This window comes from Cervus elaphus, chromosome 24 (genome assembly GCF_910594005.1).
Source record: "Cervus elaphus chromosome 24, mCerEla1.1, whole genome shotgun sequence".
NCBI lineage: Eukaryota > Metazoa > Chordata > Mammalia > Artiodactyla > Cervidae > Cervus > Cervus elaphus.
The window spans coordinates 29,559,181-29,586,250 of record NC_057838.1 but is presented as its reverse complement, the minus strand read 5'-3'; the positions used below and the strand labels follow the sequence as shown (position 1 = coordinate 29,586,250).

Here is a 27,070-nt window from a genome sequence, read left to right as displayed (position 1 = left end):
GTTGTTTTCTCTTTGGGGTTATTATAAATAAAGCTGCTGGCACATTCAGGTGCAAGTTTTTGTTTTAACATGTTTTCACTTTTCTTGAATACACATACCAGTTAGAAATGCTGGACCATATGGTAATTCTGCTTAACTTTTTGAGGAAACGACAAACTGTTTTCTAAAGTGGCTGTACCATTTTGCATTCCCACCAGCAACACCCAACTGTTTCCATTACTTCACACCCTTACTGAAACGTGGACCTGTACTCTTTTTAAAAACTTTAGCCACTCAAATCAGTATTTCATTGTGGCTTTACTTTGCATTTCCCTAATGACTAGAGACCTTGGTCATCCTTCCATGTGATTATAGACCATATGTGTGTCTTCTCCGGAAATACTTGATTTTTTGCCCATTTTTAAACTGAACTATTTTTTTTGTTGCTGAATTATAAAAATTTTCTTTCTAAAGTATCTTGTTAAAACTATATATTTAGGAACTTCCCTTGTGGTCTAACAGTTAAGATTCTTCACTGCTAATGCAAGGGGCCAGGGCACAAACCCTGGTCAGGGAGCTAAGATCCCACAAGTCCTGAGGTGCAGACAAAAACTTTAAAAAGAAAGAAAGCCACTTAAAAAAACAGAAGTTTAAAAATTATATATTTATGAAGAAAGATGTTACGTAAACAACAGTACAGTCGGGTAAAAATAATGAAGGCAAAGTACAACTCAGGGTCTAGTTTTAGCAATACTGGCTCACACGCTAAAGGCAAGATTTCTGGCCTCACAGAAGCCAGGTTCAAATCCCAGTTCTGCCTCTAAAAAGCTGCGCGCAGCCTTTCAGGCAAGACAGTGAACCTTTGTGAGATTCAGTTCCCCCGGCTTTAAAAAGCATGGCACCTGCCACTTAAGAGCTACTGAACAAATGACGCGTGTGAAGCGCTTACTCAGTGACAGTGCCGCTAAGCGCTCTCAAAAATTAGTTACAACGACGCGGCCTCCGCGGTTCAGTTTCCTTGGGACTCAGTTCTCAACCGCAGGGGCGGGCCACCAGAGATTCGGCGCCACCGCGTACAGACCTTTATACGCATGCTCTTCCCTCAGCGACCTCTCACGGGCACCTGCCCCCTGCTCGGAGCCGTTATGGCCGCGCCACCAGACTTCCGTTTCCGGGTCACCTAGGCGACTTCCGGTAGCGTGACCGGGGCGCACTAGGCCGGCTGGGTTCCGGAGCCGGACGGGTCTACGCTGACGGCCGGTTAACCGGACGCTGGGAGTGGTCAGGTGGGGCGCCGCTGACCCTCGGCAGAGAGTAGTGACCTTCGTCTTCTGACCCGGACGGGCCACGGGCTGCATTTCAGCCCGATCTACAGTGGATTCCTTCTCATTCCCTCTCCCTGGACTTCACGTGCTCCCCGGGATTCCTGTGATTAGGGCCCTTCGGGTGGGAGTCGGGAGACGTGGGTTTCATTCCCGCCTGCGCCACTGGTTGGCACTCTGACCTTGGCTGCATATGTCCTTTCGTGGGCTTCCGCTTCCTTATTTAGTGATTGTGAGCTCCTTAATGGCAGGAACAATGGGCCTCTCTGTTGACTCAGCTGGTAAAGAATCCGCCTGCAGTGCGGGAGACTCGGGTTTTATCCCTGGGTTGGGAAGATCCTCTGGAGAAGGGATCGGCTACCCACTCCAGTATTCTGGCTTGGAGAGCTCCATGGACTGTATAGTCCATGGGGTTGCAAAAAGTCGGAAACGACTGAGCGACTTTCACTAATGGTCAGAAGGGACTTTTATTTGTGTTAGGCACTGTCGCCTGTCCCGGGTACAGAATAGGGACAGTGTAGGAACTCTGTGTCTGCTTAAGTTGTTTTGGGTCACGAAACTGAAAATCTGGCGAGAACTTTTGATCTCCACCTCCCAGCTCTCTAGTTTTTCCTAGTCCACCCTGCCTCCCACCGTGCCAAATGCTCAGATAAAGGAAATTTCGCTTACAGTTAGTTTCAGATAGTTCACAGATCTCTATTGATGCCCATTCATGTATCCCAGAGCCTGTCCTGCCCTAGGCATTCAAATATTTGTAATCACAAGACAGTAGATACTCAGTTAATTAGTTTTTTAAATGCATGAATCACTGTCCATTTCAAAGAGGAAGATAGACATCCTTAATTAGCAAGTAGGAACTGGCAGTAATATGCCATTCTTGCATAAGTCTTTTAATAACTCTAGGAAAGAGCCATTATTCATTTCCCATTTGGCAGGTGGGGAAATAGAGGCAATGGAAAATAAACTTATTTTAGGTCATTCAACTTTTGAATGTCCAGGGCAAGAATTCAAACGCAGGTCTGAAATTCCAAAGCCCCGTGTTCTTAACTACTAGCTGAAGAAGGATTAAATGCGGAAATATTTCTAAATGTGCTCTAGCAGCTTCTGTTTTGAGATTAACTTCTGTAGTTATGTGATGACTATCATCAAGACGGGTGATCTCAAATCAAACATTGCATGCTGTGGAAAGACTTGTCTGTCTACAGTTCTTCCATAGTATCTGTGTTTCTTGTTTAATAATACTGTATTTTAAATCTTCCACTTTGACCCATGTTATTCAGTCCTTATAACTTTGATGAATACTGATTTGGTTATGTTGCATTGTTCTGCTAGACATCCAAATTAGATGTTTTTAATTATACTTGAAGTAAGAGGTGATTATATTTGGGCATTATTTCTTTTTCTTTTCTGTACTACTTTTAAAGGGACTACATTCAGGATCTTGGAAGCACTGCCAATATGTCTGATGTTCAAGAAGCCACTAACCAGCTCCTGGATGTAAATCTTTGTGAGAACCAGATGTCTATACAAGTGACTGAAAGTGGCCCCATAAGTGAGTCTGAGCGTCTCCAAGTCACTATTGGTGCCACTGTGCCTACTGGTTTTGAGCAAACAGCTGCAGATGAAGTGAGAGAGAAATTGGGGTCATCATGCAAAATCAGCAAAGACCGGGGCAAGATATATTTTGACATTTCAGTGGACAGTCTGGCTCAGGTTTGAATGAAGCAATATTTAAAATGGCTTTCTAAATAGATGATTTTATGTTATGTTTACTTTCTTAGTTTACAGACCTCTCTGGAATCTTTATTGCTTTTCTTTCCTCTGCCCTATATCAGGTGATTTTAAAGTATCACTGCATTTTACATTGGCTACTGATTTGTAAGTTTGCTTAATTTTTTTTTCTTTTAGAATTGACCCTAATATTTCCTGAGGATCAATTTACCAGAAAAAATACTGGGAGACTCAGGAAGAAATTCTTAGTATCTGCTATTCTTCTTAGAATTTATTTACTTTGGCATGTAGCTGAAATTTAGACTTCAGTGGTGAAGCATAAAGGGAGAGATCGTTTGTTCTATCTGTGTCAAATTTATTCTTGCTCAAAAGTAATTAGGAATCACTGAAGGTGAGAAGTGAAGGTCAGCAAACTGCTATCCCTCTGGAGTAAACACTAAGCTGTATCTCATTATCACATAAGCAACATGAGGGCAGGGATTGTTGCCTGTGTTTTGGGGGTTTTTTTGGTCAGCATTTCCCAAGCTGTTAGTGTCTGGCATATAGTAGACCCTGTATTTTTCATCCAGTGTTTAGTTCGTAACCTCAGCAGCTTTGTAAAGAAAGGCACTATCATTATCCTCATTAATCATTAAGCTTAATAATAGGTAATTTGTACAAGGTTGCTTAGCTAATAATCACCGAGCTGGCGATCAGACCCTATACAGTGGACCCCAGAGAGCTGTGAAGGCAGAATAAAACCCCATTTCACTGCTTCATCTTTTCCTTCTCCCCTGACTCATGTTGCCCACAGAACACTTCTAGCTTCTAGTCTAACATCTGTCTTTTTTCCTTTTCTATAGGGGACTAGAACCTGATGGGTAACCAAAAAGATGGGAGGGTGGGGAAATGGGAAAATTTTTAAATACAAATTATAGGTATTAGCTGCTTTAAAATCTTTGTACCTAATTTTTATATTTAAATGTTGATAGTTTATGCACTTCAAAACTTGCCCAGAATTTGTCTCTTAACATTTTTTTTTTTCCCTACCCAGGTTCATTGTCTGAGGTCAGTTGATAATTTATTTGTGGTTGTTCAGGAGTTTAAGGATTACCATTTCAAAGAAACAAAGGTAAGCTTTCCTAAACATGGACGCTAATTTTCAGCCATCTTCCCAAAAAGATTATTTTCACTTTTCATATTCTGTGTATCATTTAGCATTACTGCTTCTTTTATAATAATAGAATACTAGGAGGCTTTTACAGTAAAATCCAGAGATTTGTTGATAATCATCTCCAAAAGTTGCTTTTAAAAATTATTATTGCAGGATGTGGAGAATGGGTAAAGGAAGTAAACAGATACAAACTTCCAGTTATAAGATAACTGAACATGGTGGCTGTAGTTAATAATACTGTACTGCACATTTTCCAATTGCTCAGGTAGTAGATCTTAAGAGTTGTCATCACCAGAAAACTGTATGGTGACAGATGTTAACTAGACTTGTTGTGGTGATCATTTTCCAGGGTAAACAACTACTGAATCATTTTGTATATACCTGAGACTAAAATTGTATGTTAATTATATCCCATTTTCTTTTAAAGGGGAAAGAATAACAGAACAAAGAAATAAAAATCAATATTGAAAAACAAAAAAAAAATCAATATTGAAAAACAAAATCTTAACAAGAGATAGAACAAATAATTTCACTTTCTGACAAAAGAAAGGCACCTTAGATGAGCTTTGCTGATATATATGGTTTCAAAATAGAATTGTGTCCAGGCTGTGAAGCAAGGAGCAGGCATCAGTTTGTGTCATCTACCAATAACACTTTGTCTCACCATTCTGTTTTTGCCCTGCTTTCTTCTCTAACTTGTTTTTAGAAATAAAGCCAAAGTAATATCTAAATACTCCTTCAGTTGTTAGGACAACAGCTTTGTTCCTAATTTGTATTTAGCATCAGATTCCTAAATATTGAGATGCTGCCTAAGCTGAAGGCTGAAAATAGATCACAGTCCGGCTTTAGTATTTTTCCACATTGCTTTTTTTTTTTTTCCACATTGCTTTTTAAAGGTCTCATTTCCAGAGTCAAATGCTTGAAAACCTTTTTCTTTCAGTTTTATTGCCTATATTAGAAATACTCTTTTTAAAACTATAATGTGCTGCCTGATTGTCTAATTTTTATTTATTGGTAACAGGTTGATTTCCAAAACATCATTCAGAAACCAGTCAAACTGATATGAACCCACAGCCTAGAAAAAAAACAGACCTAAAAGAATTCAGACTGAAAATAGATGATAATTTTATTAACTAAAAATGTAACTTTTAGTACTAGTTTTATAACCCTTCAGCCTTCTGATGGGCATTGCCAACCAAATCATATCTACAAAATTAGGAAATAATAGGCAGGCTGCTGACAATCTTTGCTCTTAAGTATTTCAAAATTTTACTATCTGATTCTATACATGAATAAATGTTGACATTTTTAAAATATGTGTCGATCTTAAATTCTTGCCTCTAACCTACTAGGTATTATTAATAGTATTTTCCTCAATTACCATGTTTTTGCCATCCTGGAATTTGTATTATTTTGGGTATTCTTAATCTCTCTAATTGGAGGTGAATTTGATATTATGGAGCCAGGTTTCCAGAGCTGCCTTCTAAGTAACTGCAAAGGAGGTTACTGGTAGAAGTCCCAGAAGAAAACAGTAAGGATTAAAGTAGATTTTCAGGGACTTCCCTGGCAGTCCAGTGGTTAAGACTTCGCCTTCCAATGCAAGGGGCGCAGGTTCAATCCCTGGCCAGGGTGCTAGGATCCCATATGCCTTGCGGCCGGAAGACCAAAACATAAAAAAAACAGAAAGAATATTCTAACAAAGTCAAAAAAGACTTTTAAAAATGGTCCACATAAAAAGAAATATTTTTTAAAAATAAATAAATAAAGTAGATTTTCAGATCTCTGCAAGAGCAACTTCTGTTGCATATGACCCTGAAAAATTGTTAAGCCCTTTGTGGACTTGAGTTGCAACATGCCCCCAGTAGAGCCTTGTTTTGTTTGGCTTCTAGTTTTCATTCTGTTGACCATCAGTTTTTTCCTTTGTTGCATTATACTTTTGCATGTCTATAAAAGCCTGTTAGTTTAAGCATCCTAATGGGTTCTCTATTTTTAAATACTCAGATGATAACATGAATTTTATTAGCTTTTTTATTAACTTTTTTTTAAAGGGTAACAACTGTGATTTAAATTGTTTAGCCAGTTTATATATGTATTTAGAACAAAATTGTAAAGATTGAAAAGATATACAGTGAAACATGTTCCTCTGTCTTCATACTATCCATTTCCCTTCTTGAAGGCAACAGTTATTACCAATTTCTTAGATATCATTCAAGAGATATTTTGTTAATATGTGTATTTTTTTTACATATTGACACAAATGGAAGTATACTCTGCATACTGTTCTGTTCTGTGTTTTTACTTGTCATGTTGGAGATCACGCCACTATCATTGTTGGATTTGACTGCATCAGTTTAATCAGTCCCATTTTAGGACATTAGGATTTTCCACACTCTTGTCATTACAGCAGTGCAATGAACATCCTACATACATCCATGTACTTATTTCAGTCTGAGGGTCATTTTTCTGTTTGATAAGCTTATCCCATTGATGTTTATTGATATGACAGAAATGTTTGGTCTTGGTTCTGTCATGTTTATGTTAACACACATTCAGCTTTTTAAAAATTTATGTGTTTGCTTTTTCCTCGTGCGTGTGTTATAAAATATTTGGAAAGTTTGTGTTCTTTCTCTAGCTGCTAACTTTTATAAATATAACTTCATCTACTGTTTATACAGTATTTCTTGAATCTCTACTAAGAGCAGTGATGAATTTGGCATATTTTCCACATCTCTCCTCCCTCCCTTTCATCCTCCAGTTTTATAATTTTTCTTGGTGTTGACCCATATGCCTTTGAATCCTTTAAGTATAGTTTAAAAAACATTAGCTTTAATTTCTATCCCTTGACCTCAGGTTATAAGAGAAGAAGATATCAGTGTGCTTAAATTACTTCCCATGTTCTGTTACCTTCCCCTCCAAGGATACATCCCTTTGTAACTGTATCTGTTTTGTTGTCATGATCCCTATGTTTGTTTTCATTTTAGTCTTTTCGTTAAATTGATTATAGGCGCACTACTTGTCTTTTTGTTACAGGTTTATCTCTTGGATGGCACGAAATGTTTGTGTTTCAGAATGTTTGTGTTTCACCTCTATACTTGATTAATCATTTGGGTTTAAAATTGGGAGTCATGCTCTCCTTCCTTAAGAATATCATAGTGTTCATTCTCTTCTAGCATGAAATGTTACCATGGAACAATCTGAAGCCACCTGTTATCCGCCCCCCCCCCCCTTATTTGTTGCCAGATTCTTATTATTTCTGCTTGATGCCCAGATGATTTTTTTCTTTCTTCAATCTTTAGAAGTCACCGGAATATGTCTCCTTGTTGATAATTCCTAGTTAGGACATGTCAACCTATAGAGCAATTCGTATCCATTTATATTTAAGTTTTCTTGAATTATTTTTTTAATGTTTTATTTTAAATCCCTTCATCAGGGATAAACCAGTTATACATGTGTAGGATCTCTTTTGACTGTCTTTGATGTTTTCCATTGTTCTCTAATCCTTTTAAAAATCTTTGCTCATTTTTACTGTATTTGCTTTGCTTTCCTTCACATCCCTTACTGTATCTTCAGCAATGGCTTTTATAAGTGGTGCTTTCAATATGGTCTTCATTTTTGCAATGGTTTTGTTGTCTCATTCCACTTTTTCTTTGAACTCTACAAGCTCCTGTTTCATCTTCTGGCAGCTCCCCTCATCTTTTTCCTGCTTTTATATCTCTTCTTTGAGCTCTTATGTTGCAGAAGTATTTCCTTATTACATTTTTTTTATTTCATGTTAACATATCTCATCATGGATTTCAGTTGCTTTGTGTCAGTATCTTTCTGGTCACTGGTTGTTTTCTGCTGTTTGTTTTTCTGTCCCTTTCCTCCTTTCTTCCATTTATGTAAGTCTGGTGCTAATAAGTTTTGATAATTGCTCGTCCTTGAATGAGGGAGTTCCTTCTTGATGGAAAATTCAGGAACTGTTCCAGGCCAGCAAGAAATCCCCCTGATTCACTGTGAAGTTCCTTCTGGCAAAAGGTTGTGGGTAAATGAGTTCTCCTCTTCTTTCTTTTTTTAAATAGCTTTATTGAAGTATAATTTCCATACCATTTACTGAGTTCTTTTAACCATTCCTGCTCCCTAGCTGGAAGAGTTCAGGAACTTTAAGGTTATTTACTGGAGTATTTCTGCACATCTCTATTCTTTCTCTCCAGCAAATAGAGCCTATTGCTGAGCTTTCTTATTCAGCCTCCATTTCTCTCCTCTGCTGCTTTTGGAAACAAGATCCAGGGAAGCTCCCTCTTGGTGCACACTCTTCTTCCCTGCTCTTCCAGAGAAGAATTTATTTGTTCCTCCTTTGCAGACTGCTCCCCCCTTTGCCTGAGATGTGTAGGTATTCTTCCTCAGGTGTCTTCCTACACCTCTGCTTGACCTTCCCTGCACTCAGGAATTCTTACGTTAGAATTCTTATGTTCTGATTCTAGGTTAACAGATACCATGTAGATTCTGTTACTATAGAGTTGGTATTTCTGTTGTTCTTTTTCTTGTTGTTTTGGTTTTGGTTTTTTTTTTTTTTTCTTTTCTTTTTGGCCATGCCGAGTGGCATATGGGATCTTAGTTTCCTAACCAAGGATTGAACTTGCATCTCCTATATTGGAAGCTCAGAGTCTTAACCACTGGACCACCAGGGAAGTCCCTGCATTTACCTTCTGAGAGGAGCCTTGGTAATGAACCTAATAACTTTAGATGATGCTAAGTTATGTAAAGAAAATAAAATGAGACGAGAGTGACTTGAGAGCAGAGCAGGTCTCTCAGAGGATGTGCTTTGAAATTGCTGTTGAATAATGAAAAGGGAACCAGCAGAGCAGAGAGGCCATGTGAAGCACATACCTTCTCATCTGAAGCAGAGGTGGGAAGCTTGGGAGATGATCCTGACATGGTGTAAGAAAAGAAACATACACAGGAGTTGGGTCATTTGGGCTTTTTAAGGAATTTAAATTTTGGATGTAATAAGCTGTTAAGGTACTTTACATATGATCAGATTTACTTTTTTAACAGATAACTGTAGATACTATTTAGATACTGGATAGATACCTTTTTTTTTTCCATTTATTTTTATTAGTTGGAGGCTAATTACTTTACAATATTGTAGTGGTTTTTACCATACATTGACATGAATCAGCCATGGATTTACATGTGTTCCGCATCCCGATCCCCCTCCCACCTCCCTCCCCATCCCATCCCTCTGGGTCTTCCCAGTGCACCAGCCCCGAGCACTTGTCTTTTAAAGTTTGGGTTTTTTCTTTTCATAAATAGTATGTATACACAGCACAAAATTAAATAGGAAGTCAGTCACTGAAAGGTCTGCTGACCTCCCCTGTGTTTCATCCACCCACTTCCCCTCCCTGGAGGTGACCACTGTTAATAGTTCCTTATTTGTTTACATTTTAGTTTGGAAGCCCAGCTTCTGATCTACCATTCTGTCTTGTATTATTCTGTAGTGGCCTTAATTTGTATAAATCTTAATACTCTCAATTAAGACTTTAGTTTCCTCAGTTACAGGCATTATATTTTTTACTCTTTTGTCCTGTACTCCTACCACCCCCAACATAGCGATTAATGTAGTCCATAGGCAAAGTAGGAGTTTATTTGTTCAATTAAAGTGGTGAGAAATGAATGAAATTAATGGATTTCATTCTCTGTTGTTTATAGGAAGAAGTTCTAAAGGATTTTGAGGACCTGGCTGGGAAGCTTCCATGGTCAGACCCTTTAAAAATATGGAAAATTAACACAAGTTTCAAGAAAAAAAAAACAAAGCGCAGAAAGATAAATCCGAATTCAAGTAAACAGAAGATTGATAATGGACGAGGAGACACGACAGTTGAGAAGGATGTTAAAGAGTTCGCTAACAGTGTCTCAGATTCACTGATCTTAGACTCTTATGAAAATCCAGCCATCAAAGAAGAGGTATCAACATTAATAGGTGATGATTTGACATCTTGCAAAGATGAGACTGAGGAAAACTCAAAAGAAGAAGCTGATCCTGAAGTGCTGAAGTTTAGAGTCACATGCAACAGGGCAGGAGAGAAACACTGCTTTTCCTCAAATGAGGCAGCAAGAGATTTTGGGGGTGCTGTTCAAGATTATTTTAAGTGGAAGGCTGATATGACCAACTTTGATGTGGAGGTAAGTGCATGTTCTTACTGTGATGATTCAAGAAGGTTGTCATAACAAATGTGTAGAACTTTCAAGACTAACTTAGTCTTACGGACAATTAAACTGAGGTGACAAAGTTAATGGGGTATCATAACAAGAGTATGGGCAATGGAGACAGAGCTAAACCCAGATTTGTACTCCATAACTGTGTAGCTTTGCACAAGATACTCTGTCTGAGCCTCTATTTCAAATTGGAGCCAAAAACACTTTATACCTATGTGTCCTAAAGGTTAAATGAGATTATACTTTTGAAGTATCTGGAATGATACCTGGTCTGTAGTACATGCTCAATAGGTGAGAGAGCTATCGAGACTTGAGTTTTCTTATTTCTAACCTAGTGCTTTTTCTAACATGGTGTGGATGTTCAGATTATGAAATTCAAAAGAATTAAAGCAACTGTTTTGTTGTTGTGTGTCTTGGTTGCAGACTTTGCTACTGAAGTGGAGTATATTTTTAAAACAAACCTTGACCTTCTAAAATGAGGACATCATTGCTAATACTCATCCTGGAGCCGGCTCTCCTCTTTCTTAAATTGTGCTATATTCCCAAGCTCAGATCCTCCGTTTTAACATGCTCACTCTCCTTGGTCTCAATCTTCTGCTATATGGGTGATTCACACGTGGGCCACACTGACTAATCTTTACATCTCCGACAGTTTAAAGGCCTCTAGCAGCTGACGTTTTTACCAAGGGGTCATTTACTGTTGCTTTAGGGACACTTGAATCTGGGGCAAGTCGTTATTCTCTCTTTTATTTTTACATATCAAATTGGAAGAACAATTCCTATTCCTTTTTCCTTGTAACAGCTGTTATGATGATGAACAGACTAACTAGAACAGTGATGTCCAGAAGTTAGCAAAAGGGCTCAGAGAACAGATTCAGGAGCTATGCTACCTCGGTTTATTTATTTCTATTATTTGGCTGTGCTGGGTCTTAGTTGCAGCATGTGGGACCTTTGGTTGTGACATGTGAACTCTTAGTTGCAGCATGCACGATCTAGTTCCCTGACCAGGAATGGAGCCCGGGCTCCCTGCCTTGGGAGCTCAGAGTCTTAGCCTCTGGACCACCAAGAAAGTCCCGCTGCTGCTGCTGCTAAGTCGCTTCAGTCATGTCTGACTGTGTGACCCCATAGAGGAAAGCCCACCAGGCCCCCCCATCCCTGGGATTCTCCAGGCAAGAATACTGGAGTGGGTTGCCATTTCCTTCTCCAATGCAAGAAAGTGAAAAGTGAAAGTGAATTTGCTCTGTCGTGTCCAACTCCTAGCGACCCCATGGACCACACTACCTGGGTTTAAATCCCAGTTTATGAGCTGTATGACTTTGGGCAAGTAAAAGTGACCTCTTTGTGTCTTAATTTCCTTACCTATAAGAGGAGGAGGATAATATCTAGCTCAGAGGGGGTGGATATGAAATGAGGTAACAAATATAAAGTGTGTAGAACAGTGGTTTGCATAGAGCTAGGTAAGTGTTAACTGCTTCTGTTGAGATCATGATGAGGAAATTTGAGGTGGAAGATGGGAGAACACATTCTTGTTTTATTTGAATAGTTTATATTTAACTGTGTGTTAGAAAAAGGACCAAAAAAATTCTTTCACAGGCATTACTTGTGAGTCAAGTTTTTTTTTGTTTTTTTTTGTGAGTCAAGTTTTTTAAAAGTACTAAGAAAATAAATAATAGGTGTTAAAGCATCTGTGGCCTGACATTAACAGTTGGTTAATGTAAATGAAGGGTATACTTAAGAGTTCATTGTGCCAGTATTCTTGTAAGCATATATGTTTGGTATTTTTTCCCCCAACGTTAAAAATGTTTTAAATGCATTTTAGAAGCCTGGAAACCTTCAAAATATGTTTCTCTTATAAAAATCCAAGGAAATCTGGTTATACCTAACTTGGGAAAACAGTGAATCAAAAGGAGAATAAAATAATTCTAAAATAGTATGTACTTAAATGATTTCCTTTATATGAAGCTCAAAAAGAGACAAAATAATTTATCATGATAGTGGTCAGATTAATGACAATTTGGGATGGGTACCGACTGAGAGGGCAAGAAAAACTGTCTTTTTCTGGGTGGTGGTTACATAGCATGTGTATGCAGAAACTCACTGCACTACATACTTAGGATTTGTGCATTTTACTGTATGCAAGGTATGCCTCAGGAATAAAGTAACAGAAATTAATGAAGCCGCAAATTTTAAAATCTTAGTAATAAGTATAATCTGAACTCTCTTAAAGCTATTTTATTCTGTCTTATTTTATTTGTAGGTTCTTTTGAATATCCATGATAATGAAATTGTTGTGGGCATTGCATTGACAGAAGAGAGTCTCCACCGAAGAAATATCACACATTTTGGACCCACAACTCTTAGATCTACTCTTGCCTATGGGATGCTCAGGTAAGAGAATGCGTTAACCTTGTAGGTTCAGGTGACACTTTGCTTTGAATTTTCCCTTCAAAACTTTTTTGTGAGGTACTGTGTTAGAATCTTGTGGATAGAGAACAAGATAAAACGTTAAAGATCTCTTTCTTTGTATCCAATGTTGATTCCTTGAGATTCTGAGAAGATCACTTAATTAATATCTCAATTTTCTTGATTTAAAATGAGAATGATAGTTTTCATCTGCCTTTTGAATGTAGTTGTCACATCTCTGTTTAGAAAGGATATATGCCATGTTGGGAAATAGAACAAATTTTGTTCTGTTTCATTTCTGTGCAGTGAAGCAGATGGACAGCAGAGATTTCATAAATGTGTACAATGTATAAATGAACACAGAGAGCTTTTACTTATATGTTAAAATTTTATACTCACAGAAACCCAGGAATCATCCTGAAATTTTCTACTTTTCAAAGAACAAAACAGCTTTCTTTCTTCTTTGCCTGTTTCCCTTTGACTGGGTGTTTCTTTCCACTACTAGGACAAGATGTCTTCTCTAGGTTTCTGTTTGCCAGACTGCAAAATAGGTTTGATGTGAGACTTAAAGGATTATGAGTGAGGAATAAATGCAGAAACAGATGCAAAATACCTGTTACATACAGTACCTGGAATGCCTGGTAGTTAATTCTATTTCCTTGTCTTCCAATCTTTGCTTCCTCTTTTCCCTTGCTCGTCCTTGGAATCCTAGTTCAACACAACTGAAGCCTGTCAATTCAGTGACAACAGTAGGAAAACTGGGCCCATTTGATTAAGGAAGAGCTCCTAGTCGTCATTTATTTAACAAACATTTATTATCTACTGAAGATATCATGGTAGGAGCCAGGAATATAGAGAGTTATTACAGCTACAACTGTTAGAAACCTAAATAAGCTAGTCTAAGATTTAAAAAAGTGATAATTGTGTGGGAGTGGGAATTAATGGCAAAATACTGAGATGTCTTGGGGAATCCACAGAAAAACTGATAGCCATGTCTTAAGAAAAGTAGGATCCTGGTCTTAGCGAAAACCACCAGAAACCTAGACAGTCACTTTTATCTCCCCTGGGAGCCTATGGGCTCTTGCCTCTACTTATCTCTCTCTATAAATGACTCCGTCTCATCTAAATTTATATGTTTCCGATTTTAAATAATCAGGGTTTCTAGCTGTTTGTTCCCAACTGTTAGAAGGAGAATCTGATTGACATAGTTTCGGTCATATGTTTGCTCAGACCCAGCAACAGTGGCTGGGAGTGCAGAGTTGCTTACGCCCAAAAGGGTTGCCAAGGATTCTGTTGCTCTGTTTTGAGGGGCAGGAACGGGGAAGTAGAGCTGGACAGTTCAGTTCAGTTCAGTCGCTCAGTGGTGTCAGACTCTGCAACCCCATGGACTGCAGCACATCAGGCTTCCCTGTCCATCACCGACTCCCAGAGCCTACTCAAACTCCTGACCATTGAGTCAGTGGTGCCATCCAACCATCTCATCCTCTGTTGTCCTCTTCTCCTCCCGCCTTCAATCTTTCCCAGCATCAGGGTCTTTTCAAATGAGTCGGTTCTTTGCATCAGGTTGCCAGAGTATTGGAGTTTCAGCTTCAGCATCAGTCCTTCTAGTGAATATTCAGGACTGATTTCCTTTAGGATGGACTGGTTGAATCTCCTTGCAGTCCAGAACTGTGGTGTTGGAGAAGACTCTTGAAAGCTCGACAGGCGTTACAATAAGAATCCAGTATTAAAGCAACTATGGTGATCTAGTCACTAAGTTGTGTCCAACTCTTGCGACCCCATGGACTGTAACCTGCCAGGCTCCTCTGTCCATGGGATTCTCCAGGCAAGAATACTGGAGTGGGTAGCCTTTCCCTTCTCCAGGGAATCTTCCCAACCCAGGGATCAAACCCGAGTGTCCTGCATTGCAGGCAGATTCTTTACCAACTATAAAGCAACTATACTCCAATACAAATTAATTTAAAAAAGGAGTCCAGTATTAGTCCCCAGGAATCTCAGTTTTGTGAGGAAGAACCATAATAGAATGTGGAAAGAATAGCAGGACAAAAGAAGGAAAGAAGAACCTTGTCACCTGTCTGAGGAGGAGGTATTTCATAGAGGCGGTAACATTTAAGCCACTAACAGTAATGCCTCTAATTCTGACTCTGTCACCTATTAGCTTTGCATCCACAGATGGATGGGTCAGCTTATCTGTAACTGAGAATAATAATAGTAACCTATCTCACAAGGCTGTTAAAAGGATTAAAAGAGATAATGCATGCAAAGAACTTAAATCCATGCCTGGCAAATACTAAGAGCTGAAAGCTAAAGTAGTTATTTTAATAGCAACCTTTATTGTCTTTAAAAGTAATTAGGGAAGGAATACTGAATGAGTAATTGCCAGTAAACTTGTATTCATACATGTTGTACTTGACACGTTTGAGTTTTCAATGTAACAACACAAGTTTATATACAAAATAACACGTCTCTTCTAAAAGTATATGCGCGCCCGCACACACACACACACACACGAAAAGATCTACAAGCCAAATTCCATTCAAAGTGAAATAGAGATTTTGGTTGATAGTCAGAGGACTTTTAGTTATGTGTAATTTTTTTAAGTGCAAGGATATAGACTCAACATATAGTTACAAATTTATCTTTAAAATAAATTCTGATTGTTGTTTCTTCAGGCTGGCATAACAGACCTGGGATCTGACAGCATCAGGAATAGTCATTGTGGGTGTCTTGGCTGTTGACGTCTGTTCACATAGGCTGTTTTCTTCTCTAGGCTCTGTGCACCTCAGCCCACTGATATAATAGTTGATCCGATGTGTGGAACAGGGGCAATACCAATTGAGGTAATAACTCTTCTTTAGCTTTTAGATAAGAAAGTGATGCATCCAGAATGTTCTAGAACTAATGGGTAATGACCAAGGTTAAGTCCATGGACCCAAGATTTGAGTGAATTATACTAGTAAAGCTGGAACTTTTGTGATAAGGATGTAGCCACTTAATACAAATAGCCAAGGACTAGGCTTTAGCTTTGGAGAAGGAAATGGCAACCCACTCCAGTGTTCTTGCCTGGAGAATCCCAGGGACGGGGGAGCCTGGTGGGCTCCCGTCTATGGGGTCGCACAGAGTCGGACATGACTGAAGCGACTTAGCAGCAGCAACAGCAGCAAGCTTTAGATTAGAAGTCATGTTTATTCACTGGATTACAGAGGAGGCTGAGAATTACAAACTGATGAGTCCCATTTCTGTAGACAAACAGGTAGACTTGAACAGAAAAGATAATTGAAAGCACAAGCATAAACTGGAAGAGGGCATTTAATCTCTATAAAGTGAGATTATGTTTCTTAATCCACTTAGGTTCTTGAGGGAGTAAGTATAGTAGTATGATGGGGAAACCTAGGAACATTATTTAGATTTTTTAGGATGTTTAGTAAGGTTACAAAGTTTTCAAAAAAAAAAAAATACCATCACATTGAGAGGACTCAAAAACTACCTAAAGCAAAGCAAGAAATGGAAAGGCATTTTCTAAGTGGAGAACATTTAACAGGAGTTTGCTTGAATCATTGTTACTGAATCAATATTATCTAAATAGTAATTGAGAAGAGGGCACTCCCAGTAAAATTGCTTAAACTTGTGAAACATAGCAAGTTCTTAAATATAGTATATGTAAAGCCCGTGGGAAGAAACTTTAGGGAGATACCACAGATTCTGAGCAGAAACTGGACACATGAACAAGTCCAAAGCAACCTACAAAGGGAAAAGTAATCCAGAGTGCAGTTAGGAAAAGACATCTGCCATCTGGGAATTAAGAAGGAATTCACAGTAGTCCAGATGATTGCTGTTTTCTGCTAGTATAACTAGAGAAATTTACTCTGGCTCAGGAGCCACACAGAGGAAAACCAGTTGTTGTCGCAGAGAATTCTGGAAACAAAGCAGTGTTCTTCAGCTTTAAACCATGATGTGTCTGTTGTGTGGAATAGCAGTGAAGGTCAATACATGTCAAGAAATACACAACAGAGCTAGAGAGAGACAGTCCAGAAGAGCCCCCGGCACTGCTGATAAAAAGAAAATGTTTGCGGCCTTTCCATGTAGGGGTAGACATGAGAATGTCAATGTAGAAAAACCTAGGCTGATATATGATCAAAATGAATGAAATTATGAAAGGAATTGACAGGTTATATAGACAGTTTGTTCACCAAAGTCTAAAATATTTAATTTAGAATACTCCCTTAAAGCTTGGAAGTACTACAAAACCCTTGTCTTTCAGAAGCTGAAAATCTATATAAATAGGTTTAGAAGAAAAAATGAATATTGGGCTATCAGAAATCACCTGAGGCTTTCATCAAACTCTTCATCAACCTCCCAACATCACCCTTCTCCATTCCCCTCAAGGGTCTGGGGAAAAGAAAAAGCTGTGAAGCACTGTGTCCATGGATGAGGGGGTATTACTCTTTACCAAGGAAGAGGTGCTGTTATTCGTCCCTAAACCGGGGGCAGGACTGTTTGTGCTTTCACGTCAGAGACCTGTGAATCTGCACAGAGCATTGTTCATGCCTAGGGCAGTGTCTCACCTCACTGCACAAACAATACCAAAAGCTCAGGGCTTATGTTCTGTTGACATATTTTTAATTTAAACTTACAAAATCCTTTCAAGAATATAGTGGTTATCATTCAAAAGCCCATATAATGAAGATTACACTTCATTTAAATTCTTAAGTATTTGTTTCTCAGATTATATAAAAATCCCATAATCACAAAAGGGTATAGGTTAGTTGGTTTGATTTGGTTAACTTTTTCAAAGTACATTTACAGTCTGCAAGGCCTCCTATGTGGTAGGGAGTACTGGGTGAAGGATTAAATAACATACCAGACCTGTCCTTAAGGAGTTCCCAGATTTGTTGAGGAGCAGATAGGTACAGAAGTATGAAAAAGGGAACAAGTGCAGTGGCAGATATATGTACAAAGTGCTTTTGGAGAGGCAAATGAGAGACAGCTTGGGGAGCTGGGGTTGAGTCACAGAGGGCATGATGTTGGAGCTGGGACTTCAAAGATGAGTAAGAGTTGAGCAAAGAGAACAGGAGGGAGGGTGTTTCAAGCAAGGGAAGTAGAATGTGGACAGCACGCAGTGTTTTGCCACTTTAGAAAAGCATTGGACTATTGACTGGGATTGTCTTGAATATTGACAAGTGGTTGAAATGATTTTACCTTTAATCATTTTGGGGTTACTTTCTTTTTTTTGCAGTTTGCTAATTCTGTTTTAATATATACTCTTGTATTTCAGGGGGCTACAGAATGGTCTAACTGTTATCATATTGCTGGTGATAATAATCCATTGGCTGTGAATAGAGCTGCAAATAACATCTCATCTTTATTGACCAAGATCCAAGTTAAAGAAGGGTAAAAATTCAAAAGATTTTATAGCATCACTTAAACTTAGATAATCAAGTTTCATATTGGCTTTATGAATTAATAGAACCAGTGCATTGTGACATTATAACCAAATATACTGTGAGACTCCATTTAAATTTTAAGTAGATTGAAACTAATTTATATTTTTAAAATATTTTAATTTCCCTTACCCTAATGCAACTATTTAAATTTCTATCTTCCTTCTTTTCTTATTTCTATATCTTCTTTTCCACATGGAAGAATTACATAGATTCATTTTAATTTTGTAAGTTTTCCATTATGTGTGCAGGCATCCAGCTGGGGACTTAACAGAGGCACAAGCGATCTTTTCTCTGGAAATGTTTTATTAAGTAGGTGATGTACTTTGGAGAAGGCACCCCATGCAGGGGTGAGAGAAAGGGCCTTAGCTGTCCTCTAGGTCTCAGGGAAGAGGAAGGAACTTAATTGAATACAAACAAGGAACTCAATCTTGAGCTAAATGTTACAGGAAATCCAGGGGGAAAAGTCACCTAATACCAAATATTTGTCTATCCCACCCATATAATCTTCAATGTCTTCTTATTAGTATGCTTCAGGACTACTTTTGATGATTATAGTCTTACAGGACCACGTGTATCCCAAGATTTGATTCATTCATAACTCAGACTTTATAATCATTTTCTCATTTCAAAATCTGTTCTTATAAAACAAGTGTATAAATATGAATTTATATTTAATATGAATTTATAAAAATCATTAAAATATTAATATTTTCTTATGCAATTAAAGCTGAAAATCAGTCTTAACTAATTTCTTAGTTTACTTGTTCTTACATATTGTCATTATAAATGTTTTAGCTTACGATTTGTGCTTTCCACATACATACTACCTTAAAAATTTTTACTAAGTTGCAGATGTTGTCACTGATACCGTTTTAATTCTTGGATACTATAACATTCTCTTGACAAGTCTTTTTTTAATTTCGTTCTTCAGGATATGTTGAAGCACCTTTTCTTTTGTCCCCACAGCAAACTGTCCTTGGGCTTGCCCATAGATACTATTCAGTGGGATATCTGCAAGCTGCCACTAAGAACTGGCTCTGTAGACATTATTGTAACAGACATGCCATTTGGAAAAAGGTGAGATGTGAAAAATTGAGTTTTACTTTCATTTGTTATTATATTATTACACACATGTCTTCTAAATCTGTTGTATTTTCTTTGAGCTTATTCTGTCAGAAATCTTCAGTTTCTTTTAGGAGACTTAGAATAGGCTTTTACTTCCTTTAATAATATGATGTTCACCCATTTTGTTTCTTCTGAGAACTCAGAAGTGTATTAACACACTTTGATCCTGACCATCACAGGCGGTTCATCCACTTTGTAGCCCATTATTGAATTACATTAATACTTCAGAGAAAGGTTGAGAAAATCTCAGGATGTTTTTTAATCAGTAGTTTATGTGGCTACCCCTGTGTTTCAGCTAGTAAGGAACCTGCCTGCCAATGAGGGAGATGCAGGTGTGATCCCTGGGTTGGGGAGATCCCCTGGAAAAGGAAATGGCAACCCACTCCAGTAGTCCATCATGTTGTAGACTCAGATACCACTGAGCATACATGCAGTTTGGTTTATAACTGCTTATACTAAGACAACCTATGTAACTATTATAGTTGTCAGTTTGTTTTTCCTTAACCAGTTCATCCCATTCAAGATTCTAAGCAATTTACTAGTCTGATCATTTATTTCATTGACACATAATGGCAAAGGTGTGGTTTTAAAAGGCAACTTTTTTCATACTTCAAGATTTTCTTATTGCAATGAATTTTTAATAACTTCTCATTTCATACAGTCCTAGCCACTTACCTTTTGCAAAAGCAAGTGACTTATTCGACCTCCTCTTATAGGATGGGCTCCAAGAAGAGAAACTGGAACCTTTATCCAGCTTGCCTGCGGGAGATGAGCCGTGTCTGTAGGCCAGGGACAGGCCGAGCTGTACTCCTCACTCAGGACAAGAAATGCTTTGCCAAGGTGCTGTATGTTATCACGAAACCTCAGCCTGTGACAAATTTAGGACCTTTTTAACTAGACTTGCGGGTATTTGAGGATATATTTTCTCTTCTCCCAGTGTTTCTTACCAAGACCTCTGGGTGGTAGAGAAGCAGTTATCTGCTAATTACTTTCTTTTTGTGTATACACAGGCATTATCTGGAATGGGACACCTGTGGCGGAAGGTGCATACCGTTTGGGTCAACATAGGGGGTCTTCATGCTGCAGTTTATCTCCTGAAACGTACACCTCAAAGTTTTGTTCATCCTTCAGAACAAGATGGAGAAAGATGTCCTTGGTAATACAAAGATCAAAAATGATTAATAATATCTGTGCTTCCTGACACTGAAAATATCAGCACAAAGAACTTGCTTTGAGAGAAAAAATAGTATTAATCAAAGATTTGGTGTAAGTCTCTTCACCACAGTTAGGAAAAGGTATAAATGGAATGTCTTATAAGAAAGAAGAGCTTTTCTTTGGCACTGTTTGAAAGAGGTAGTTGAGCAATTAGTACTTTTCTTAAAAGGTTTTAAAGATGCTAAGCCTACTAAAATGCTCCGGGATTTGGGTTTAGAACATTTTCAGGCTTTGTAACAGTTCCTGTTTTCCACTGTAGGTGGAAGGCTACTCTGGCCTCATGGGAAGGCAGAGAGCCTAAACAGAGCATGAGGTTACATTTCATTGTCTGTGCAGCTTTGCTGTTTAGTTGCTCAAGTTTTTTACCTAGGTTTCTAAAAATGAAGCATTATGCTTTGTAAAATAGTGTTTGTTCCATGACAAGCTAAATCTTATATAAGTTTTATAATATATTAAGACTTATAGTTTACTATCTGCCTTAAAAGTTATAACATCAGTAAGATTAACACATTTAATCTGAAGATACTAGACACTCCTATTTGTAAGTAGCAACAAATACAATGGTAGATGAAAGAAGGGACCAACAAGCCATATTTAAAGAAATTTTATTTTTTTCTTTCAATACATAAAGGTGAAGCTTTTCAAAATCAGACAAACCTGTCAAAGTGTTTTTGTTGGCTTCTCTAAAGGACGGAGAACTGATGAATTAAAGACTTCATGCAAGTCCTTCTGTTTTCCTCAGTCACTGTGTGCCGTGCTCAGTCGCTCAGTCATGTCCGACTGTGCCCCATCAACTGTAGCCCTTCCAGGCTCCTCGTCCATGGGGATTCTCCAGGCAAGAATACTAGAGTGGGTTGCCACACCCTCCTCCAGGGGATCTTCACCACCCAGGAATTGAACCAGAGTCTCCTGCATTGCAGGTGGACTCTTTACCAGCTGAGCTACTGTATTTGCTTTTCTAGTTGCAGAAAGTCCTTCCCAAAACAGTAGAAAATGAAATAACCTAAAAATTAAGTCTTGTGAAGCCAGTGCTTCCTGGGACAAATTAGATGTGGAGTTTTATGTGGGACTCTGTATTCAGTTTATTTTGGAGTTTCTGGCTACATTCAGCTTAGATTTTTCAGTACCATGTTAGTTACATAACAGTGCTATTCATAATTAACTTCTGATGTCTCATCTAGAATAAAAGGACAGTATTTATTTCCTTTGAAAGAAAAGTTCAGATTAGCAGCATAATCCACAGTCCTTATGTGGTTTCTGTATGATATACCTCCCACGTGAGTATGAATTGGAAATGAGACATTTATAAGGGTCTTATATCCTAGACGGGAGTTTCTACCACCATCAGAATGCACAGTTGCACTATTACAGGTTCAACATAAAATCTTTCACCTCTGACAAAATAAACTGTTCAAACCTCTTAAAACTGTTGGTCCACAGTCCACAGTCCTAATTAAAAACATGTCTGTTTTCTTTGCTGCTTACCAAGTGCCTGACGCACTTACCTACCAGCATGGGCATTTAATATTTGTTGAACATACGGATATTTTTGCATATTGGCTGTTTTTGAGTATATCAAATTTGTGCTGGATCCATCATAGCTTTAGTCCTATTAAATACCGTTATAAAAACGAACAGATTGGTTTAAGATGATATAAGTATGTAGTGAACACTAATAGTTTGTCATCTTCCTCCCTAGTATTGTTTTGTAATCTGGTGACAGGAACAGGAAATGTGCTACGTGAGGGATTCAGAAAAGCTAATAATGAGTTATATATGACACTGCCACCTACTAGTTGTGTGATCTTGGTTTTTAACTTTTGAAGTGGGCCTCCTGCACCAAGGTAATGTAAAAAGATGGGGAAGGTAATCTTAATAATCTGAACAAAAAATGACTTGAGGTAATGGACCAGACATTCAATATATTTTAGAGGGGGGAGAGAAATAACATTGAGACAAATTTTTTAAGTTTAATGAAAGGAAAGGAAGATGGTTATCTCTGAGAGACTGACAATATACTAGTGGCTAGAGAGGGAAACATTTGTTTAAACATTTCTTTTCAAATGGTAGTAAGACTTTTAGAAAATTTTAGATTCTTAACATACCAATGTCAGACATGGTTCAAGTCTGCACTACAAGGACTGCAGGCTGAAAAAAAAGAAAGCATTTTAAAAGGCCTGTAAAATACCTAAAGTACATTAATGCCCACAAGTGCGTATTATTAGTGAGTTAGGCAGAGAAAAGCCTTTTCCAAGTTCAGGTGAGGTGTTATGTCAAATTACTGTACTTTGGTTACATTTTTAAGTTCAAGAGAAACTCTCCTGTACCAAATTTTTAAATGTGACAATGTGGAAAAAACTGTAAGAAGCTTGCTATATCAACCCTCATACCTTTGTCCAAAGGCTAACACATATACCAATCAGTTATGAAGTAACAACTGTTTAATTATATATTCCATGATGAAAGAAATTTTTACTGGAAAGGAGAATGGTGTTTTTGTTTTTCTCAAGCCCAAATTTTGAATTTACTTGCCCTTTCTCTGTATGTTCTACAAAACTCAACATGAACCTCTTTCCCCACTAAAACCTGCACCCTGGCCTAACATGCCCATCCTCCCAGTAATCCACATTTAACTCTGGGAGCCACTGTAAACTACATTGACATATTCAACAGGTCTGAATGTTTATATATATACTATGCTATAGCAGGTTTCTTCTCAGGAACCCTTTACATTCTTAAAAATTCAGGGCCCCAAGTAGCTTTGTTTACCAGTATCTTAACCATATTAGATTAAAACGAGAAAAAAGATTTCAGTAACAAATATGTAACATTAACATATTCATGGAAGAAACTATTTTCCACAAAGACAGCATTGTGTATTTTTGCAATTCAGTTCTCTTAAATCTCTGCCTTAATATAAGAAGGCAGTACTAGAAGCTGGATTTTTATCTTCTGCATTCAGTTGGTTGAAATGTTACTTATCTGCAATTTTGTTATTTTATGTATTGCCTATGTGGAAATTACTGGCTCACCTTAGTTACAGAAATATTCCAAGTGTTGGCCCAGCTTATTACATAGTAGCTGAAATCATTAACATTAAAAAAAACACTAAGTACTGAAAAGATGTCAAGCTCCTTTAAGTTTTCCAAAAGTTCTACTTTTCACTTCCAAATTTGAAATTTTATCATTGACAACTGCTGTCAGTTGTTTTCCCTGAAAAGCTCACCTCCATCATATTCAGAAAAATGTCTGCAAACAGCCAACTCTGACAACAAAAATTTGACAGTCATTCTTTTGAATAAAATTGGTGTTCTAAGAAAACAGGAGCTAATTTAGCCTGCAGTTCAATTGCATATTTTTCCTTGAGACAACCAGAGTACTTGAGCATGCAGCAGAAGCACCACATGTAAACTTTCCATTTCATCACTTATATTTTCGGCCTAGATTCAAATAAATAATTTTACTATTTTCACAAGGACATCATTAAATGAAACTCTGACCACTACACTGCAAATGGGTAGCAGTAAAGAATGACTGCTAGTTTGGTGCCACTGTATTATGCCAAATGCTGGCAGTTTTAGCCACCTTTTGCTTTTCAACATTAGTGAAAATATCAGAATAAACTGAGATTTTAAAGTTATTCAGCACTTTGTCTAAGGAAATGTGTTTATTGTGCGTCACATAGGACAGTCTGATGCTGCTACTGACAACTAAAAGCAAAATAACAAGCTCAGCCATGTTTGTAAATTCATCCACTGTAAGGCGTTAAGTGTATTTCTATGGATGAGATATTCACACATACTTCATTCATGTCTGACCACAAATCTTACACTGCGTTGTTAAAGAGTAGCACTACCATGATTTTTTATTTTTCATCCCACATATACTCAGGAGCATCAACTATCTGTAAAGTTTCTCTACTACCATGTATGTATGTTCCTTCAGCCAATGCCATATAGTAACTTGTCCTTTAACATACTTCAGTAGATTTTTATTATAGTTTTTTTGGAATCGATTCTCCCTCAGACCACTGTGAAATATTAATCTTTTCAGCATTTTCAGACATAGATGGTGTAGTTGTGGGTTGAACATGTAGTCTTTTAAGCCAATAATTCATTCTTAAATAAGAAAAATATAAATTGCTTTGAGTAAATTTATATTCTAAAATTGTAATATAACAGTTTCTAAGTTGTGAGAAAATATTTAAAACCTTATTTCACAACAAGACAACAGAATGTATTCATGTTCATGCTTAGGCACAAAGACTACAGGATTTTATAACAACTGATAATACTGAGGTATGCTGGACGTTTGAAGGTATAACCTAAAGAGTGAGTTAACGTCTATAGATGCAGACATTCATACTTAAACCTACCACCTTAGGAAATTATGGAAAATTGAAGAATATACAGCACCATTCAATTAACATCAGTGATGACATCATCACATATCATGAAGCCTCTATGCCCTTGTGAGAATAAGTTAAAAAGGTTAATGAGTTGAAAAGGTTAAGTTTCATTTTAGTATAGTTTGTCCCCTATATACAAATGAGTTTCGTTCCGAGAGCACATTGATGAGTCTAACTGGTTCATAAGTATAACAAAGTTAGCCTAGGTACCTAACTAACACAGTCGACTATATTGTACTATACTGTAACAGGTCTGTAATACTTTCCACAGAAACATTAATACATAAACGTTTTTAATCTTGTAATACAGTACCCTTTAAAGTACAGTAATACAGTACAACGGCTGGCATCAAGGGAACAGGCAAGAGTTACTGACTGGAGGGGGAGAGGAGGTGGGATAGTAGAGCTGAAGGTTATCAGCAATAGGAGATGGAAAGCAAGCTGTAATTTCCCTCATACCTGACCTGGATGGCACAAGTTCTGTTTCCTTGCTGGATTCAATTCTATCTGAATAGCACAGACTCTGGTTCTTCGCTGGATTCAATTCTATCTACCCTCTTGAATACCTGATCCAGTGATGTCTGGATAGTAGCTCTTTTTTTCTCATCAGAGATGACACAATAGCATTGGATTGCATTAACTGTTGCTGCAACCTCTATGTACTGTTCTGTTTGGATCCTGTGTCTCAAAAAGTAACAGTGCCTCCTCAAAGAAAACCCCTACATTGTGACAATGTACACCAGACATGTGAACTAACTTACATGATTGGAGAGAAAGTTTGCAACTTGAAGGTTCATATGTAAGGGACTTAACTGTATTACAAAAACAGTTTTGACCCTGCAGACCTTCATATACTTAGGCAACAGGAATACAGCCATAAACAAGCAAAGTCATGCCCTGAAGGAGCAAACTGAAGAAGTATGGGGAAAACACCCCAATTAATAATAATTGTGAGAAATGCTATGACAGCATTCAGTTGGGGAACCCAATATACTGGAGTTAAGGCATCATGGAAGGCTTCCTTGAGGAAGGAATGTGTCGAGACTATTCTTTTCGGTGACTGACATTTAGCTAGTCCCAAGTCTTTGTCTTTCCATCTTGACTGCTACCACTATATATAAGACCTCATCATTTCCTGTTTGGACTACTATAAAAGAACCTCCTAAGTGGTCTCTCTGCCTTCAACCCTACAGCCTATCCTGTATGTGCACCTAGATTAAATTTTCTAAAAGACTGTTTCCATCAGAAAAGACAGTACCCTAAATTGGTAGTAAGAGCTAAGCAAGTCAGACCAGAGTTTGGATCCCTGGCCCTTATTAAATTGCTATGTCTATAGGAAAGTTGTTCAATCTCACAGCTCTAGTTTCCTACTCAGTTAGATGAGGTTTTATGTATCAGAACCACACTAAATACACTGGCAGAATTCGGCATACTATCCAGTACACAACTGGAACTCAATGAATATTATTAGTTCATTTCTTCTATCCTGTGTTTCCATTAGCTTTGCCTATAGTATGCACTAGAGTAAGCTGTCACTGCTTATTATATAGTAAAACATCTGGGATGAGATTTTGACCAAAGGTCAGTAAAAAGAAAAAAGTCTGTAAAAAGCGTTGACTGAACTGACCAGAATCCATTCACTAGACATGCTTAGTTAGCTGGTAAAATAACTAGTTCTATAGTGTATCTGAAAATGTGTTACTGTTGTCAGCAGCAAGAGCCCGGTGTAAACAACTTTTTCAAAAAACTAAAAAAGAGTGATCAAGTACTACTACAAACCAAAGGTCCAGGAAAAAAGCTGGAAAGTAGGATTATTAAATGTAACCATGACTTTCGATATAATCAGAGAGGCAGAAATAGTCTCTCTAGTCACCAGTAAGGTATACCCCATGATATCATGTATAAGTAAGTTCAACTCTGGCCTACATAAAATAAATCTGAATATTTTATTCCACCTACATAAAATAAATCTGAATATTTTATTCCATGCATTAACAGTTCTCTAATATTCCAGTTTCTCACTCATTCCATCAAGACTCCATGGCGGGTCATGGGTAAGAAAAAGCCTTTTGGAGTAACACATCCTCCAATA

The 27,070-nt window shown here is 37.8% G+C and overlaps 1 protein-coding gene and 1 long non-coding RNA gene across 5 annotated transcripts in view; one reads left to right on the top strand and one right to left on the bottom strand.

Annotated features, from left to right (window-relative positions):
* LOC122682816 overlaps positions 1-1,175 on the bottom strand; it is a 57,374-nt gene extending 56,199 nt beyond the window's left edge. The window contains exon 1 of the long non-coding RNA XR_006337528.1: positions 1,061-1,175. This is a non-coding gene — a long non-coding RNA (uncharacterized LOC122682816). The remainder of the gene's footprint in view (positions 1-1,060) is intronic.
* On the top strand, positions 1,119-22,308 carry THUMPD3 (THUMP domain containing 3). 4 transcript variants are annotated; one of them, XM_043886015.1, is made up of 11 exons: positions 1,119-1,265; positions 2,726-3,014; positions 4,066-4,143; positions 9,877-10,350; positions 12,641-12,771; positions 15,557-15,626; positions 18,062-18,177; positions 19,197-19,307; positions 20,072-20,195; positions 20,366-20,511; positions 21,202-22,308. In XM_043886015.1, the coding sequence occupies exons 2-11, from the start codon at positions 2,760-2,762 to the stop codon at positions 21,203-21,205; spliced, it is 1,509 nt and encodes a 502-aa protein (XP_043741950.1). In that variant the 5' UTR covers positions 1,119-1,265; positions 2,726-2,759; the 3' UTR covers positions 21,206-22,308. The 4 variants fall into 4 exon arrangements, with proteins under 4 accessions (XP_043741950.1, XP_043741952.1, XP_043741951.1 ...); XM_043886017.1 differs by lacking the exon at positions 1,119-1,265 and adding an exon at positions 1,293-1,407 and having other exon boundaries at positions 20,366-22,308; XM_043886016.1 differs by lacking the exon at positions 1,119-1,265 and adding an exon at positions 1,401-1,425 and having other exon boundaries at positions 20,366-22,308.
* Positions 22,309-27,070: the final 4,762 nt, after the last annotated feature.

Bases quoted from the DNA above. Each gene is read 5' to 3' on its own strand.
- THUMPD3 (XM_043886015.1), top strand. From the start codon at position 2,760: ATGTCTGATGTTCAAGAAGCCACTAACCAGCTCCTGGATGTAAATCTT. The intron at 10,351-12,640 runs GTAAGTGCATGT...TTTTATTTGTAG, and splicing joins TGACCAACTTTGATGTGGAG to GTTCTTTTGAATATCCATGA. The intron at 20,196-20,365 runs GTGCTGTATGTT...GTGTATACACAG, and splicing joins ACAAGAAATGCTTTGCCAAG to GCATTATCTGGAATGGGACA.